Below are 17,109 nucleotides of genomic sequence, written 5' to 3'. Positions count from 1 at the left end.
TTTGTTCACTCAACACTTTAAAGGACCAATTACTTCTAATAATTTTCAATTTCTCATCATTAAGAGTATTCCCCATCAAGAAAAATCATACTTGGAACTTTAAAAAAAAAAAAAAAGCTCTTAAATAAATTATCATTTTGGTAAAACTCACAAACTATGCAAATGCACTATAATAAAATGCTCTACAAAATACTGAAATACTATTTTAACTGCTACCTAGATTGACTATTTTTGTAAAGTAAAGCTGTAATCAATAACAAAATGCAAGCATTTGAAGGATTAACAAAACAGTAATATACTTTTATAACAGTTTTGTAACTAAAACTTTTCCTAAACAAACTCACTAATTGTTTTTATAACTATTTCACATAAAATGCATGCCAAAATAAAACCTTCACCTGGATCTAAACAAATTTAATACATATACCAAACAAGATACCTAATCTCAACTTAAAGCAGTTAAAACTGAAATGTAACATGGCCAACAAATTTCTTTAAAAGAAAAAATTTTTTTTAAAGATACTGTCTAAGAATTTATAACTGAAGATCAAAGATTTATATACTATAAATATAATACGGCTACTAGAAGTTGTATGTTAATATTTTTGCACTAATTAGTTGCAATTTAAATCTAAAAATCAAGGCTCATTTTCAATTTATGTAAGCTTGTGTCTAAGTAAAAGAAATTTAAGTTGCCATCTGTTACTTACGATATTCTTCCAAATGGTGCAAAAGCCGCTTTTATATCTTCAGTTGTAATTTCTGGACTGAGATCACCAACAAAGACATGGAAATGATCTTATAAGGGGGAAGGAAAAGGGGTGGGGTAAAAAGAAAAATAAAATTTTAAAGTTTGAAAAATAAATTTTAAAGCAAATTTAATATATTGCTTATATAAAATAATTTCCAGACAATTAAAAGTAAAACACAGCTCTATATCTAAGTAAATAAATCCTATCATAATCTTAAAATAATTGCTCATTGACACTATAGCAAGGACCTGTTTTTATTTAAAAAGTTATAATGTACTTAAGTTGAACATATTTTATAGTCATATCCAGGCCCTATTCTAGAACACAAAATACTATATAGTTCGTTTAAATTCTGCAAAAAAAAAAAAAATATCAAATGACAGTTATCATGGTAGTGTTAATTATTTACATTAATTCACTTAACCACTATATATATATGATGTTTTATAAATTAAAATAAAATAGTGGTATCATAAAAAATAGAAAAGAATGTTTCAGGTAAGATAAGATACCAAAACCTAGCTACACAATAACACTTGGTTTAACCACAGTTTGTGAAGAACAATCAAAGAAATACCTTGCATTGCAACAGTTTGCTGTTATAGTATTTGACAGTTTTCTCAAAAGCCAACAGTTTTGGTTGCCCAGCCATTACACCATTCAGTTTATGTGAATCCATGTGCAAGTGAACTAAGACTGAAGGCAACAGAATGAAAACAGTAATCCCTTCAACTTTATGTCAGAGTCTTTAAAGAGTACACTGGAGAGAAATAAAGATTCCCACAGCTGAAGATAATTTAATTAAAAATACATTCTTATTAAAAAACAAAAAACAAAAAACAAAAAAAAATAACACCACACATGTACATAAGAGTTTGATCAACACTCTAGAAATGGACACGTATGTTACAAGTTTAAATGAACTTTTTTTTTTTTTTTAAACTATCCCCATTGGCTGGCCTTAAGCAACACACTGGGTTGCCATTTGGGAAACCCAGTTTTTAGAAGCAACTCAAGCACTCTGAAGATCTGGGTAAAAAATAGCACACATCAAGGATGATCTCAAGGAAGGAAAATATCTTGCCCCTTCTTTAGTTGGATAAATAACTTCTAAAGCATCAGCTACTACCCTAGGGGATTCTGAATATCTGAAATAGTACCGGACTAAAACAGTCTACTACAGGTCAGATTCTGTCAATGCTGGGAAGAAGGGGGAAATATTGCCAGACAATTCAAATACAGCCCTTCCCTCCTCCCCCATAAAAAACCAAAAAAACAAAAAAGCTTCAGATGGTTAGTGAATACCCTTCAGAGATATTTCATTTTATGTTTAAGAAGATACAATTACCTTGTGAACGCAGTGTGCTGACAACGGTACTACCTGATGACAAAGATTAGATTTGTTCTTAAATTTATTAACACAAACATATTAAATCATATCTTAGGATAAAGATCAAAACATTACTGCAAACATGTATGATGCTTATATGCTTTATAAAAAAACTATGTGTACAATAAAAATAATTCATCAAAGCGTATAAAATACACTTACTGCTTGTATCTTTCTTCTGACTGCTGGGGGTTGTTGCCCAATTCACTTTGACTTCCTACAAAAAATTAGTTTCTAGAGTTATATCTAGGAAAAATCTGAAGGATAGTTTCAAAATTTAGTTTATCATGTGTATAAAAAAGGAAATTGCACAAGTCTATGATGAACATAAAAGGATTGACTAGATTACAGTCAACATATTAATGCTTTTCCTTTAACCTATAATATAGAAACAAAATGTGAATAGAAATCCTTTCCTACATTTTGCTCTCTGTTCACGTTACTAGATTAATCTTACCTTAAGTATTAGCCAGAGAGCCTTTTTTCTTCTTGCTTTCAACCTCCCCTTAGTACCCAATTCTCCTATAAGGCTTCATCGACATCTAATTAAAATTCCTTCATTCAACAAACAGTAACCAAAAATCTACTAAGTGCAAAAAGGCACAATGGGGGATGTAAAGATGAGTAAGATATGTAGTTCCTTCCTCCAAGGAAGGCTACAATATAGTAGTTTTATCCCACCCCTTCCCTGAATATTAAAAGATAAAAGGAATAATTTACCTTTTGTAGTTCAGTTGACCCTTTTTTGCTATTTTAGAAGTGTTTCATCCACTTAATATTGTTTAACAACTCCACCCTTCAGTCATGACAGCTTACCTTACCCATTATCTTCCGTCCATTCATAGCAGCTAATGCTGCAGCTGCATGACGGTGCTCATAAAACTCCACAAAACAATAAGGATCATTTCCGGCTGTCTGTTGAAGAAAACACAGAAAAAACATTTTCTTAAAGTTCCATGTTACCCAGTTCCTTAAACCTGCTTTAAAAATATATACTATATAAAAAAGTTGTATTCACTAAGTAAATTTTTAAAACTTAAAAGACATTTATTTTCATATGGATACCTTTCTAATAGCATGCTGTCTTAAGACAGAATATACTAAATAGATTGGGGTTTGGTTTTTTTTTGGTAACCTCGAGGTATATATGCAAATTTTCCTTTCTTTTTGATTTCTTTACTGTTTTTGTCCTCTAGCTGTCACATGCAGAAGCAGACAAAACTTTTAGCAAAGTGCCTCCCCAATCTCAATTTCTTATATACTAAGAAACAAGGTTACCAACCTTATTAGAAGGATACTACCTAAAACAAATATAAAACTCCCTACATGAGAGTATGAAGGAGTTTCCCATGAATAAAATGGGCATGAGTAAATGGACTTTTTAACATCTAATTTGCTAATACAGGATTTTACTAGGTTTTTCTGGTTCATGTCTATATCCTGAATGACTGAAGTTTCTTAGTCATTAATTACTAACTAAAAGAGGTATTATTTAAACTATAAAAACAAATAATACCTCCCCCCAACATTTTATCTATACATACTACAATATACAAAAGTTGGCTTTGTAATCCAAGGGAGCTCTCTTTCTATATCCCTTTATAAAAAATTTAAACCCATTTCCTAATTAATACCTTTCTCCCCAATTTAGAGGAATTAAAGAATTTAAAATTTAAAGTGAAACAATGCTATAGATATCCAAAAAAATTCAGTCATATTAATCAGCAATATAAACAAAAAAAGAAAATAATCAAAAGAAATAAGTCTTGGAACAAATTTCACTAAGGAAATCTAATTTTGACACAAAATGGAATATGATAAAAAGAACTAATAGTTTTTATGCCATAAAAAGAAGCCAAGAATAGATATCCTTAATATTGTATAATGTGAAATATTTTTATATTTGTAAAAATTCTAACAATATTTCTCCAATAGATAAGAGGTCAAAAGATATGAACAAGAATTGAAAAAAAAAAAAAGAATTTCAAACTATAACTACCTTATGGTAGTCATTTTTTATGAAATGGTTCCTAATTATAATAATGCACAATTTTTAAAATGAGGATTGTCTAACATCTCATTACAGTAAAATTCAAAAATAGTCAATGTTGTAGGGGTCATGGAAACATAAGCACACTACTATGGAGTTGGAGGAATTAGATAAACTAGTCTAACCATTCTTGAATAAATTTAGAATAAGAAAAACCACTAAACTATTCATATATTTGTACCCAGAGACCCTAATACTGAGTATATACACTAAGAGAAAAAGACACCATATAGCAAAATATTCATGGAAATACATTGTGGTAGCTGAAAAATTGAAAGCAAAGTGGGACCTCATCAGGTGGAAATGACTGAACAAATTATCATATATGTAATATTACTGAACCATAAGAAACAATGAATATAAGAAATTCAGAGAAATATGGGTAAAATCTATATGTACTGATACAGATCAAATAAGGGCAAAAGTTGCCAACAGTAGTAGAAAGAGCATTGAACTTGAAAGAACCCCGAGTTCAAGTCCAGGTTCTGGTAAGAAAATCATTTAACCTTCTCGGGTCTTATCAGCTGGTTTTTGTTTTTTGTTTTTTATCTTAAAAAAAAAAAAAAAAAAAAAAGTAGGAAGGGACATGGGAGGGATTAGACTGGATCTAAAGACTAATATGCATAGTGATTATATTAATGAAAAGAACACTAAAATGAAGCTGAACACTAGAGTAACAATAATGACCATTCTTGGTCAAGTAAAATTTATGTGAAAGCATCTTTTTCCTTTTAGTAGACATGTAAAGAAATACTAAATGTCAATTGTGTCAATTTTTTTCTTTTATTACAAAAGAATTTGGTTTAAAGAGGTTATCTGTAAATAACTATAATGTAAAAACAAAAGGCACTAATGAAACATCTTTAAAAAAAAAAAACTCTACTTGTGTTGGTAGGGAGCAGAATGATACAAGGTAGTACAATAAAGGTAAAAATGCAACATTATATAATAAAATGGAAAACCAGAAAGTACCTAGTTATCTTACAAGTAGAATATACAAATGAAAATGAATGCTCATATGACTTACTAAGCCTGGACCACAAGAAGGCATTTGAGCAGTCTACCTGGAAATTAGAGCAAAGAAAGGATGTTCATATAATCCTTTGCTCCCAAGAAATGCTCAGAGAATTCATGCTTTGAGGGTTAGGGATGGGGAAAGGGGAAAAGGAAGGGGGGGGGGGGGGGGGAGAGACATGACTTATAAAAATCTTCAAAGATTAGTCCAGCAAAAGATAACAATGCTATATTGAGGTGGGCTTATCAAGGGCAATCTTTCCTTGTCCATTTCACACATAAAAGCCTAAAATTCTTGTTCATCTAACTTCAAGGCAAAAATCTGGAATGGGAAGAATGAGGAAGAAAGAAAAAAGTAGGGAAAAATATTTTTTAATCTCCCTTTAACTTTCCCATTCCTGGATTCCCTCCCTCCCCCACCCATGTCCCCAAAGCATAAATACATAGTAGAATTAAGGTAAATACAGTGCTTCCAAAAAGTAGAACAATCTTAAAGTTTGATTAGAATATACAAACATAATATTATAGATACTGAAAAAGATATAGGGCACTAATGTTGGGAGTCCAAAGTCAATTTTTAAAAAGCAAAAAATAACAGGAGAAAGGTTAGGGAATGGGGGAGGGAGGATAACGAATATAGGGAGGGAAACAGATGAAAACAAAGTGAATTAAGTACCCATTAAACTAAATTCTCAAGGTGATAATTAAAAAGAGAAATGAGACTTAAGACAATTTCAAGAATGGGAAAAGAAAATTAAACTGTAAGAAAAAGAATCTATGGAAATTTATTTTACATTATTTTAATCTTTTTAATGTGTATTTAAAAAAACCTAATACCAAGTAGATGCATGATTTCATTGTTATATGAATATACTATGGTTTATATGGAAGTCAAATCAAAAAAGCAAAATAGATGAAAACTAAGTTTAAATTTTAAAACTTTAAAATGCATTTTTAAATTATTTGCAGCCTGCTAAAGGAAAACTGAATTCAAAGTAAAAGTGCAATGATCAATCTTGATTCCAGATTTGATGAGAAAACATTTTTCCTTTTAGTCCAGAGGTGGAAAATGCCTACAGATGTTTCATACACTAATAAATGTGGTTGCACATGTTATGCTAAACTACTTTTCTTTGTTACAAAGGAGTCTCAAAATGCAGTAGAGAAGTTCTAACTGGAATGGCTCATATAAACTAAAAACAAAAGCCATCAAGTTCAAAAAATATTGAAGGAAATTTTATTATTTGGTTTCAATTTTCAAATTAACACTTCATTTCAAGATTCCCTATGTTAATTTAAAGATTTTTCAAATATAACCAAAAAACTTATACCTAATGATCAAAACTTTTTAGGTCCCTAGCTACAGTATTCTTTTTCCAAGAAAAATAGAAAACTTCTCTCAAAAACGTTTTTGTATATATATATATATATATATTAAAAAAAAATTTTTTTAAAAGATGAAGTTGAGCTTAGTGATTATAACTTCAACTACTCATTTCAACATGTGTACATACATGTAAAATTTATGCATACACATCCCCCACCCCCTTAAACATTAAGTGAAAAACCCTGAATTATTAATTTCTAGATTAGCTTAAAAAGAAGAACTAAGTAAAATACCCTTACATCCATAATCATCTTGCAGTTTTTGCATGGTCCAATCTGGCTGAAGAGTTGGAGAATTAGAGCTTCTGTCACATCTCGGGAAAGGTTGCCTACATACCTATAAGGGGGGAAAAAAAAAATCAACTTTGAAAGTGTTTCTTTGGAGGTCAAAGCAAAAAAGAAAGGCCTCTAATATGCCAAAAATCATTATATTACTGGTGCACAGTAATGTGGCACCAAAAAACTGGAAACAAAATAGATGACCAGCAGAATCACTAAATGAAAACGAGTACATGAATAGAAACTATTACTACAGCATATGAATATGAAGAACCCAGAAATACATAGGAAGACTTTATGAACTGAATAAAGAATAAAGTAGAACCAAAAAAGCAAAATTAACAATGACTGAAGCAATTAAATATTAAAAACAACAAAACCCGACAGAGAAAGCTAACAGCAAGGGCCAGATTTAGTTGAAGGCCTTTTCTAAAGCCTGCTGAGAATTTTAAATATCGCAAAAGAGCACTCTTTTTATAGAACAATGGAACACTAACCAAAGAGCATCAGGGGTGAGTGATAGCTTATAAGTAAATTAAATATTAAGAACAACAAAACCTGAACTTTTTAAATATAATGACCAAGTTTGACTCTCCCCTCCCAAAAGAGAGATATGAAAACCGCACCTCCCCTCATTTCTCTGCAGGACTGAAAGTCTCCAGGTATGAAACACCGCATCTACAGTCACTATCTGCTGACTTCTGAGCTAATTGAACTTTTTAAAATATTACTTGTGCCAAGGAGTATTTTAATAAGTGAGTAGAGAAGGGAAGGATTTAAAAACAAAGATCATGTAAAAATAAAAGGTATCAAAATTAAAAATAAAAATGATCCTTTAGCATTGTTTCTAAAATTTCTTGACCTAAAAACAAGGAAGAATTTGGTGCCAAAGTTAGGTCAATTTTTAAGATATATTCATCCCAGAACATGGTTTGCACCTCAATAAAGGAAAAATATTTTAATAACATGTACTTGAGTAAAACTGTGTCACTTTTAACCATTCTGGATATTTCACAATGTTCAATTTTATTTTCCTAGAAAATTAAGGTTTTCCCTTAATTAAATTATTGCTTCAAATGAGATTCACAATCATAGTAACAAACTTAACACAAGATATTCTTTTTAAATTCTAAATGGATTATGATGCTACATAAGAAAAATGAACCTTGTAACAAGCAACAAAACTTAGGCAGCAGTCCTAACATTTGTAATTAATCTATAACTAATCTAATGTGTAATTAAAACTGTAATATTTTGTTCCCAAGTTAGGTGGCTTTGAATTTAAACCATACATCCAAATACATCAGAGCAAAGCTCTGAATTCTCAAGTTTGATAGGATTTTTGCCAGAGAACATATTCCAAGGGAATTCTCTTACCTAACTTGGTTAGGTCAAAAATATCACATGAAGAATTAGAATACTACTTCAATGTCATTCTGTTCAGGAAAATCCATTACTAGAAGGCTGGTCATCAAGTTTTGTTGTTTTAGTTTAGTCTTTGTATCTCCACTGCTTTGTACAGTAGTACCTGGTACTTGATTGATAAATGATTGATCATAAATACCCTTCCTCTCCTTAGCATATTGAGTATACATCTTTCTAAAAGCATATGAGGAGTCTCCTAAATTAAAAGGACATGGATGAGTTATGATATGCATCAATGGAGAAAGTATCCATAGGCTATGCTTTTCTTAATGTAGACCAAATTTATATGAACTTTCCTGGCTACTATGTTAACAGTGCTAACTTATACTTAATTTACAGAGTAAAAACCCAAATTAACCTCCCCCTTCCCCTCCCAACAAAATGCTATCTAACCCATGCTTCCTCTATATTGTATTTGTCTCAAAATCAAATTCATAAATTTAAGTCTTTCTATCTTTCCCAAATCTTATTAGATCCAGACAAATATTCTAACCTATCATGATCTTTTTAGATTCTGGCTGTTATTCAATGGCTTAACTGTCCTCAATTTGTCTCATCTGCAATGGATGTATGACATCTCAGTCTTAATCCAAGTATGCTGATGTGGCTAAAAAGCTAGAGAGTAACCTTAAGGCATTCTACTACAGAATTCCCTTCTAAGTTAACATTAAGTTATTAATGGCTATTATTAGTCTAGCCATTCAATCAATCCCAAATGGATTCCTTGACTTTTTTGTTTATGTCACAGACCACCTACCACTATCACCATACTTCCTTCCCTCTCCCATCAGCTATGACAGTTGACAGTTTGATGAAACCTATCTACCCTTTCTCAAAATGCTTTTAATAAAATAAAATGCATAGGATGACAAATGAAATCAATTATACTGAAATAGTTACCAAAATATTTTAAAAATTAATTTATAGATCTTAGATTAAGAATCACTGTTCTAAATTTATTATCATTGAGTCCACATTAACTGGAAAAGGAAATGGCAAATTACTACAGTATCTTTGCCAAGAAAACTCCACAAAAATAATATTACAATGCTAAAAGACATGGCAATGGAAGATGAGACCTTCTGGTAGGAAGGACATGATGCAGTCAGAAGCACCACAGGGTCATGAAGAGTTGGGACAGATAAACAACAAATTGACACCTCTAAATTTTTTCCCTAAGAATATATAAACTTTAATCAAAGCTTTGCTAAATGCATGCAAACTATGCATTAAATCTATAGCACCTTCCCTGGACTTACAGGGTTCTCTGCCAAAAAAGGAAACAAGGTTACTTCTGGTATTACTTGTTCTTAAATTCAGTCATGATGCCTGTTTTTAAGCACCATTTCCTTTTCTAAATGTTGATTAACCATTTTGCCAGGAAATGTAGTTAGATAAACTGAGTTAAGAGTGCAGATTCCGTCTTTTTTTTTTTTTAAGCTAAGCATTTAACATTTGTTTTTTTCTTTTCCCCAGTTCAACAACACCTATTCTATTCTCCACAATTTCTCATACTATAGAGAAAAAAATATACACACACAGAATTGGATACAGAAATACATTTCTCTCAAAAGAGAAATAAGAGGAAATGGGGAAAAGGGAAAATTAGAGGGGATGGTTAGATTAAGGTATTGGTCCTAAGTGAATGTGGATGTACAAAAATAGCCATACCTCTTGGGGGTGGCCTATAAAGGGGGGAATAACTACACACACTATAACATATGTGATGGAACACTAAGATGAAAGAAATGGTTTCACAAAAACTTGGGAACCTATGAGCTAACATTCAGAATGAGTGGAACAGAGCAAGAAGAACAATTTATACAATGATAATACTATCAAGATAAAAAAGGAAAAAAAAAAGAAAGACCTAGGAATTCTGATAAGGGCTAATGATGAAACAAACCATCTACCTCCTTACATATGGTTTTTGCAAAAGTCTGAGAGTGTAGAATGAATGCACTTTCTTATGTGTAAGTCTATATGTATATATAGCCAGACTTAGAACTAGTGTTATCAGGGTTCTTTGTCCCCACTACACCATGACTTTTAGGACAAGTTCTTGGAACCTAGTTCTTCTTACTCCCATTGACACAAAAATATTTTTTAACATCTTCTACTTTTAATATTCTCCTTTCCCCATACCATGTAAAGTCTTTTGTTTAAGCAAAACCTTGTTCTCTTCTCATCTATTATGATCCAGAAGCAATTGTAACCATCCAAACTTCTTTCCTTTAACTATTTTTGGCATCCTATAAAAGAGCCCATTTGATAATTGAATTTGCCAAACTAAGGATAGCACGACAAAACTGGTATTCAAGTTTCTGACTTGCTGTGTGAATTCAGGCAAGTTATTTAATTTTTCTGATCCTCCTACCTAATAATTCTTCCCAATCGAATTATTTAAAAACAAATTTTTTGGGAAGTACAGGAGGGCTTGTTCTATTCTTATTTCCGCATTCTGTGCCATGTAGAATATTTAGACTGGACAAAGCAAAAATGAACAATTAAAGAGCTGATACCTAAGATAAATAAGGAAATGGTAAAAGAGCATTTAACTGTCCAAAATGAGTTCAAGTACCCAGGCCCAGATGAACTACATCCAAGCATTACCTACAATGATGTTGAACCACTCTGTGTTACTTCTATTTTTAAAATTTAACGATTCTCCTTTTTTTTAAATCAGCAAAAAATCTGCCTTCTCTCCCTTTTTCTCCTTTCAAACTGAAAAAGAAAAACAAAACCTCTGTTACAGACATGCAAAATCCATCAAAATTTTAGCCATGATGGATGGATAGAAGGATGACAGATGGTTAGATTATTACATAGGGCATGGCCAATGTAGAATTCTGTTTTGATTACTTATGGTTACTTGCTACATGGGTTCTGCTTTTCTTTTTGATGGGGAGTAGTGGCAAGGAGAAAGAAGCTAGGGTTAAAAGAGACACAGAGAGAGAAAGAAAGAAAGAAATATGAACAGAAGGAAGGCCAGAAGGAATCACAAACTGGACAGCTTTGAAAGTTACATGGTGAATTTATTATACTTTAAAAGAAAAGAGTTCTACATAATAAAGATTAAATTTCATTTACAATCCATCCTTCTGTTCTACTATGTATAGGAAGATTTGTTTTATTTTTCATAGTTTTAAAAGAATTTTAAATTATTGATGCTAAAGATGGAATATAAATGAAAGAAAAGACATTAACACCAACTACAGTAATTTTATGTATTCTAAGGCTGAGATGTCAAACTCTAAGAAGCTGCAAGTTACTGAGTATCATCTAAACCATATTAAAATGTAACAAAAATACAGTACAACATAATGTTCATTGTGATTTTCTAACTCAATATTCCAGCAGCAAATCCCTTCTATTTGAGTTTGCAGCACGGAACCAGAAGTCACTTCCAAAATGTCAATATTAGAGAACATTCATTAAAATATTTGGAAATAGAAAGGACATAAGTGATTGAGTCCATTTTCTTATTTTGAAAAAAGAAATCCAGAGGCCTAGAATTTGCCCCAAATTACAAGCTAAATCCGCATCAGAATCCATACAAGGATCCAGATTTCCTTAACGAAGGACACACCAATTTCTCAACATTCCCACAACACCTATCCCACAAGCTGCCTCAATTCCACTAGCACTGTTTATCCTCTTCCTATATATACCCAGGCAATGACACATCAAAGTAGTTTTATGTTGGTGACATATGCAGAGCTAGAAACACATACACATATATACAAAGACTTCACAATGCTACAAAATTCCACCTATAGAATACATTCATAGAACAAAATTTTGATATGCTTTTGTTTTTATCTCTATTATTTCTCCAAGCCATATCATAGCCTGCCCCAATAGTTATCTCTTTTGTTAACAAAGAAGTACAGTTAGACAAAATAACACATTGGCCATATCTGATAATGTATATTTCATTCTGTTAGTTAAATTTCAGCCCTTTTAATTCTAATCTATTGATTCCCTGAAATAATATTTCAGGTCTGCATTTAGACTAAAGATTTTTCAGTGGTGTTTTCCTTTACTTTAATATGAGAATGGCTATTTGGGGTAGGTAAAAAGGACATGAGAAGTACAATGTAAGTGGAAAAAAGTACAATAGCATAAAAACAGTCATTCCAATTCTCTTAACTTACAATTCAATGGCTTTTTCTCAATCTTCATTAACAACTAATCTTGTATATGGGATACAAAGACTTAATGCTACTAAACTCCAACAACAGGATATATCCATACAGCAAAACAGATGTACCTTTGTTTATATAACTATCATTTCCCCAAATCATCTCTTGACTTTTCTACAGCCTTTCACACTGTTTATTATTCTCTTCTTTCATGACACTCTTCACCTTCTAGGTTTTCAGGACATTCATTACTCTCTCCTGGTTCTCTATCTACCTATGTGATCATTCTTCCTGTCTCCTTTGTTGGATCTTCATCCAGGTCACACCTCTAAATCTAAATGTCTCAAAGAGTTTTTTGCTAAGCTTTTTTTTTTCCTTCTCTATCTATAGTTTCATTTGAAGACCTCATCAATTTCTAGTTTTAAAAATCTAACTACCTCAAATCTACCTCATTTCCCCGGAACTCTGTTGTTCTCAAATCTCACATCTTCAACTGACTTTAAGACATCTTGAACTGGATGTTCATCAACATGTCCAGAACCAAACTCATTACTTTCTCCCTTAAGCTCCCTTTACCTCCTACCTTCCCTCCTATTTCTACATAAAGGGCAGACCATTTCCCCCAGTCTCTTAGGTTCATGACTCAAGAGTCATTCTGGTCTCCTCATTATGTCTTACTCTCTATAACCAAGCTGTTGTCAGAGCCTGTTGATTTTACCTCCACAATTATTGCTCTATAAGACTAAGCCCCTTCTCTGACACAGTCCCCACTCTAAAGTGCCAACACTCATCATCTCATAAGTTTGATTTTTACAATAACCGACAGGTGGATTTGCCTGCCTCAAGTCTCTCACCACTTCAATCCATCCTTCCTTTCAACCATTTAAGTGATTTCTCTAAAGCATGGTCTAATCATATCACATCCCACCCACTTAATAAATTCTAATGGTTCCCCTACTGCCTGTAGGACAGAATATAAAATGCTTGATATTCAAAGCCTTTCATAACCTAGCTTTACTTACCCCATTCCCCCCAATCTTCCCAATCTTCTTAGACTTTGTTCCCTACCACATTCTCTTCAGTCAAATGCCACTGATCTCCAGGTGGTCTTGGATCCATCTCTTGGATCCAGGCATTTTCTCTTGCAATCTCTCATGCCTAAACTATTCCCCCTCCTCTTTTTTGCTTCCTGGATAGCCTGGCTTTCTTTTAGTTCTATATTTTACAAAAAATCTTTCTCAACCCCTCTTAATTCCAGTTCCTTCTCTCTTAATTTTTTCTCTTTATCACATACTTAGCCTGTTCGTATTTTGTTTGCTTGTTCTCTCTCCCATTAGATTATGAGCTCCCTTAGAGCAGAGTCCTTTGCTTCTTATAACTTAATAGATATTAGCAAAGAATTTGGCACACAGTAGAGAGGTATTTAATTATTATTGACTTGACTGAATTTGTACATGGAGTGGAAGGAAGGGTAACATTGATAGCTCTTTAATCTTCTCTTTAAAAGGATTATAGTTAAAACTTTCATTGTAATACTGGAATGGAAATAAAAATCTCAAAGTACATTCTTTTAAGAAATTCTATATTTACCTGGAATTCTTAACCACTAGCATATCCTAAGATAACAAAGTACAAAAAGTTGTCAGAATAATCAATATATTCTGGTGAAGATCATAAATTTGTTTTGCCCTCTTACTACAAATAAAAAAGAACTGATTCTATGTACAAGTTCATTTGTATGACATTCTTATCAATTTAGTAATCTGTAAATCTTTAAAAGATTTAGATTGTTATAAGATGGCAATTTCTAAGTAAATTTAACTAAGAAATAAGGGGCAATTTTGAGATTTAAAAATAAACAAAAACTACTCAGCAGTACTTCCACTCAAGATGGTTCTAAGAAATGGGAGCAAATCACTCCACTCCCACAACCAACTCTTGCAAACAAGTGAAATTCACAATTGACCCATAGAATAACCATTAAGAAATCCAATGAGAAATTATATTGACTGCTTTTACTCCAGAAATGCCCAAAAAGTCAAACCGTAGCTCAAGCCCACAAGCCAACAGGAACTGCCAGGACAGACAAACAAATGGACAGCCTCTCAGCATGAGGAACCTGTAAGTACTGTGTCCAGGAAAATGAATGGATGTCCATCAATTGGAGAATGGTTGGGTAAATTATGGTATATGAATGTTATGGAATATTATTGTTCTGTAAGAAATGACCAAGTGGAGGAATACAGAGAGGCTTGGAGAGACTTATATCAACGGATGTTGAGTAAAACGAGTAGAACTAGGGGATCATTATACACTTCAACAATGATACTGTATGAGGATGTATTCTGATGGAAGTGGATATCTTCAACATAGAGAAGAGCTAATCCAATTCCAATTGATCCATGATGGACAGAATCAGCTACATCCAGAAAAGGAATACTGGGAAATGAGTGTAAACTGAGAGCATTGTTTTTTGTTTTGTTTCTCTTCCCAGAGTATTTTTACCTTTCGAATACAATCCTTCCTTTGCAACAACAACAACAAAAAAATTCGGTTCTGCACTATTGTACCTAGGATATACTATAAGATATTTAATATGTATGGGAATGCCTGCCATCTAGGGGAGGGGGTGGAGGGAAGGAGGGGAAAAACTAGGAACAGAAGGGAGTACAAGGAATAATGTTAAAAAAAAAAAAATTTACCTATGCATATGTACTGTCAAAGGAAATGTTAAAAAAAAAAAAAATTCACAATCCTTATGAAGTTCACTTTGTCTAAGATGACAAAGTGGGGGATAGGAGAGGGAGGAACAAAAGGGAGAAAAAAATAACATAAAATCTATGGAGAAAAAAATTAGAAGACAAATAGCTTAGAAAATTAAGTGGTAAAACTTGTCTAAATAACAGATTGCCTGAAAACTATAGTGTCCCACAGAAATCAAGAACTATAACAGCAAGAAATATTTTTTTAAAGCCAAAAAAATGGGGGTAAATAGAACATTTAAAATATCTAATTAAAAAAAAAAAAAAGACTTGGGAAAACAGTTAATGAGACAATTCAAGAATCAATGGACTTCCTGAAAACTATTTTTTAAAAGGCCTAGATACAGTTCAAGAAATCACAAATTAAAAACTGCCTGAATCTGTTAGTCCTAGAGAGCCAAATGAAACTAGAAAGCATTCACCAATCAACTCACACTAATGGGAGAGCGGGGAATGGGACCTCAAAATTAAAAACTCCTCGGAGTTATAACAGAACTTAGATTCAGAACTTCCATATCAAAGGGGGAAATGCTAAATAAAAACATTCATAAAGTATTTCCAAAAATAAAAGTAAGAATCATATAAAATCTGAAAAGTTCTATCCTAAAAGAGATATCTGGGGGGAAAAAAATACTCCACAATATTACAGGCTTAAAATCAAGGGAAAAAATCCCTATAAAATTAAGTATAATCTTACAGGAGAGAAAATGTAGTCTTTTCTCCCTTAAATTTAGCCTTGAGGGGCAGCTAGGTGGCGCAGTGGATAGAGCACCAGCCTTGAATTCAGGAGGACCCCAGTTCAAATATAGTCTCAGACACTTAACACTTCCTAGCTGTGTGACCCTGGGCAAGTCACTTAACCACAGCCTCAGGAAAAAAGCAAAAACCAAATAATAATAATAATAATAATAATAATAATAATAAATAGAATTAGCCTTGATCATAATTCATATGGTTTTTTAAATTAATTTTTTCAACTAATAGTTCAATTAAGTATTTATTTTCTATTTCTCCCAACTACCCAGCAGAAAGAAAAAAAAAAACAAAATCTTTTAAAAAGTATATATGCACAGTCAAGGAAGAAAAAATATTCACCAAAGTCTTCACAATAAAAAAGGTAAATTACCATCTCCTTTGCATTGTACCCTTAGGAGCACATATAGGCCTTTCTATTTTATTTGCAGCTTAAACCTCCCTCTTTAGTCTTCCCCATAAGAATGTTAAGGGTTTTTTTGTTGTTTTTAAATCAGATTCTTGGTATACTAAGGAAGAAAGAGAACAAAGAATAGCAATTATCCTCCCAAGTTTTGGTTGACATTCAAGATCCCCCCTAACCAAGGCCATTTCCCCAGAAAAGGGAACTAAGCCAAATTTCTGCAGGAATACCCCCCCCAATAAAGGGAGCAGTGTCATAAACATCTAACAGAATGGAGAGAGAAGAAGAGCCAGTAGCCACTTAAGTCACTTAAAAGAGAATTCAAGTGCATTGATAATTCAGGGAAATTAATAAAGCACTAATTTGTAGAACACAAATTAGGAAACAATACTCTTCAAAGACTTCTGCAATTATTGTACTATATTACTTTTATTTGGTACTGTAATATAAAAAAAACTTAAATTATATAAATAGTAATGATACATTGTAAAACAATTTATAAAAAATTAAAACCGCAATGTGGCTTAGCAGTACAGATCTCAAACTATATTACAAAGTAGCAATCATTAAAAAAAAAAAAAAAAAAAAAAAAAACAGGAATAAATTTAAGCGCACTATTCATAGTAATAAGTGACAACAGTAATCTAGTGTCTGACAAACTTAAAGATCCAAGACTGGGACAAAAAAAAAAAAAAAAACCCACTATTTGCCAAGAATTTGTTGGGAAAACTAGAAAGCAGTTTAATATGA

General features: G+C 32.2%; 1 protein-coding gene across 11 annotated transcripts in view; it reads right to left on the bottom strand.

The window, feature by feature from the left end:
- TIA1 (TIA1 cytotoxic granule associated RNA binding protein) overlaps positions 1-17,109 on the bottom strand; it is a 38,715-nt gene that overhangs the window by 12,850 nt on the left and 8,756 nt on the right. For 2 of the 11 annotated variants that reach the window (XM_074287183.1, XM_074287184.1), the window contains exons 2-6: positions 6,833-6,929; positions 5,220-5,256; positions 2,959-3,057; positions 2,305-2,359; positions 711-798 (exon numbers count right to left, since the gene is read on the bottom strand). In XM_074287183.1, coding sequence (XP_074143284.1) covers positions 711-798; positions 2,305-2,359; positions 2,959-3,057; positions 5,220-5,243 — 266 coding nt within the window. In that variant the 5' untranslated portion in view covers positions 5,244-5,256; positions 6,833-6,929. Of the gene's footprint in view, positions 1-710; positions 799-2,100; positions 2,134-2,304; positions 2,360-2,958; positions 3,058-5,219; positions 5,257-6,826; positions 6,930-17,109 lie in introns of all 11 variants that reach the window. The other 9 variants (XM_074287174.1, XM_074287175.1, XM_074287176.1 and 6 more) reach the window with 5 other exon arrangements.

The sequence above is a fragment of the Sminthopsis crassicaudata genome, chromosome 2 (genome assembly GCF_048593235.1).
Source record: "Sminthopsis crassicaudata isolate SCR6 chromosome 2, ASM4859323v1, whole genome shotgun sequence".
In the NCBI taxonomy this organism is placed as follows: domain Eukaryota; kingdom Metazoa; phylum Chordata; class Mammalia; order Dasyuromorphia; family Dasyuridae; genus Sminthopsis; species Sminthopsis crassicaudata.
This window is presented reverse-complemented; position numbering and strand designations above follow the sequence as displayed.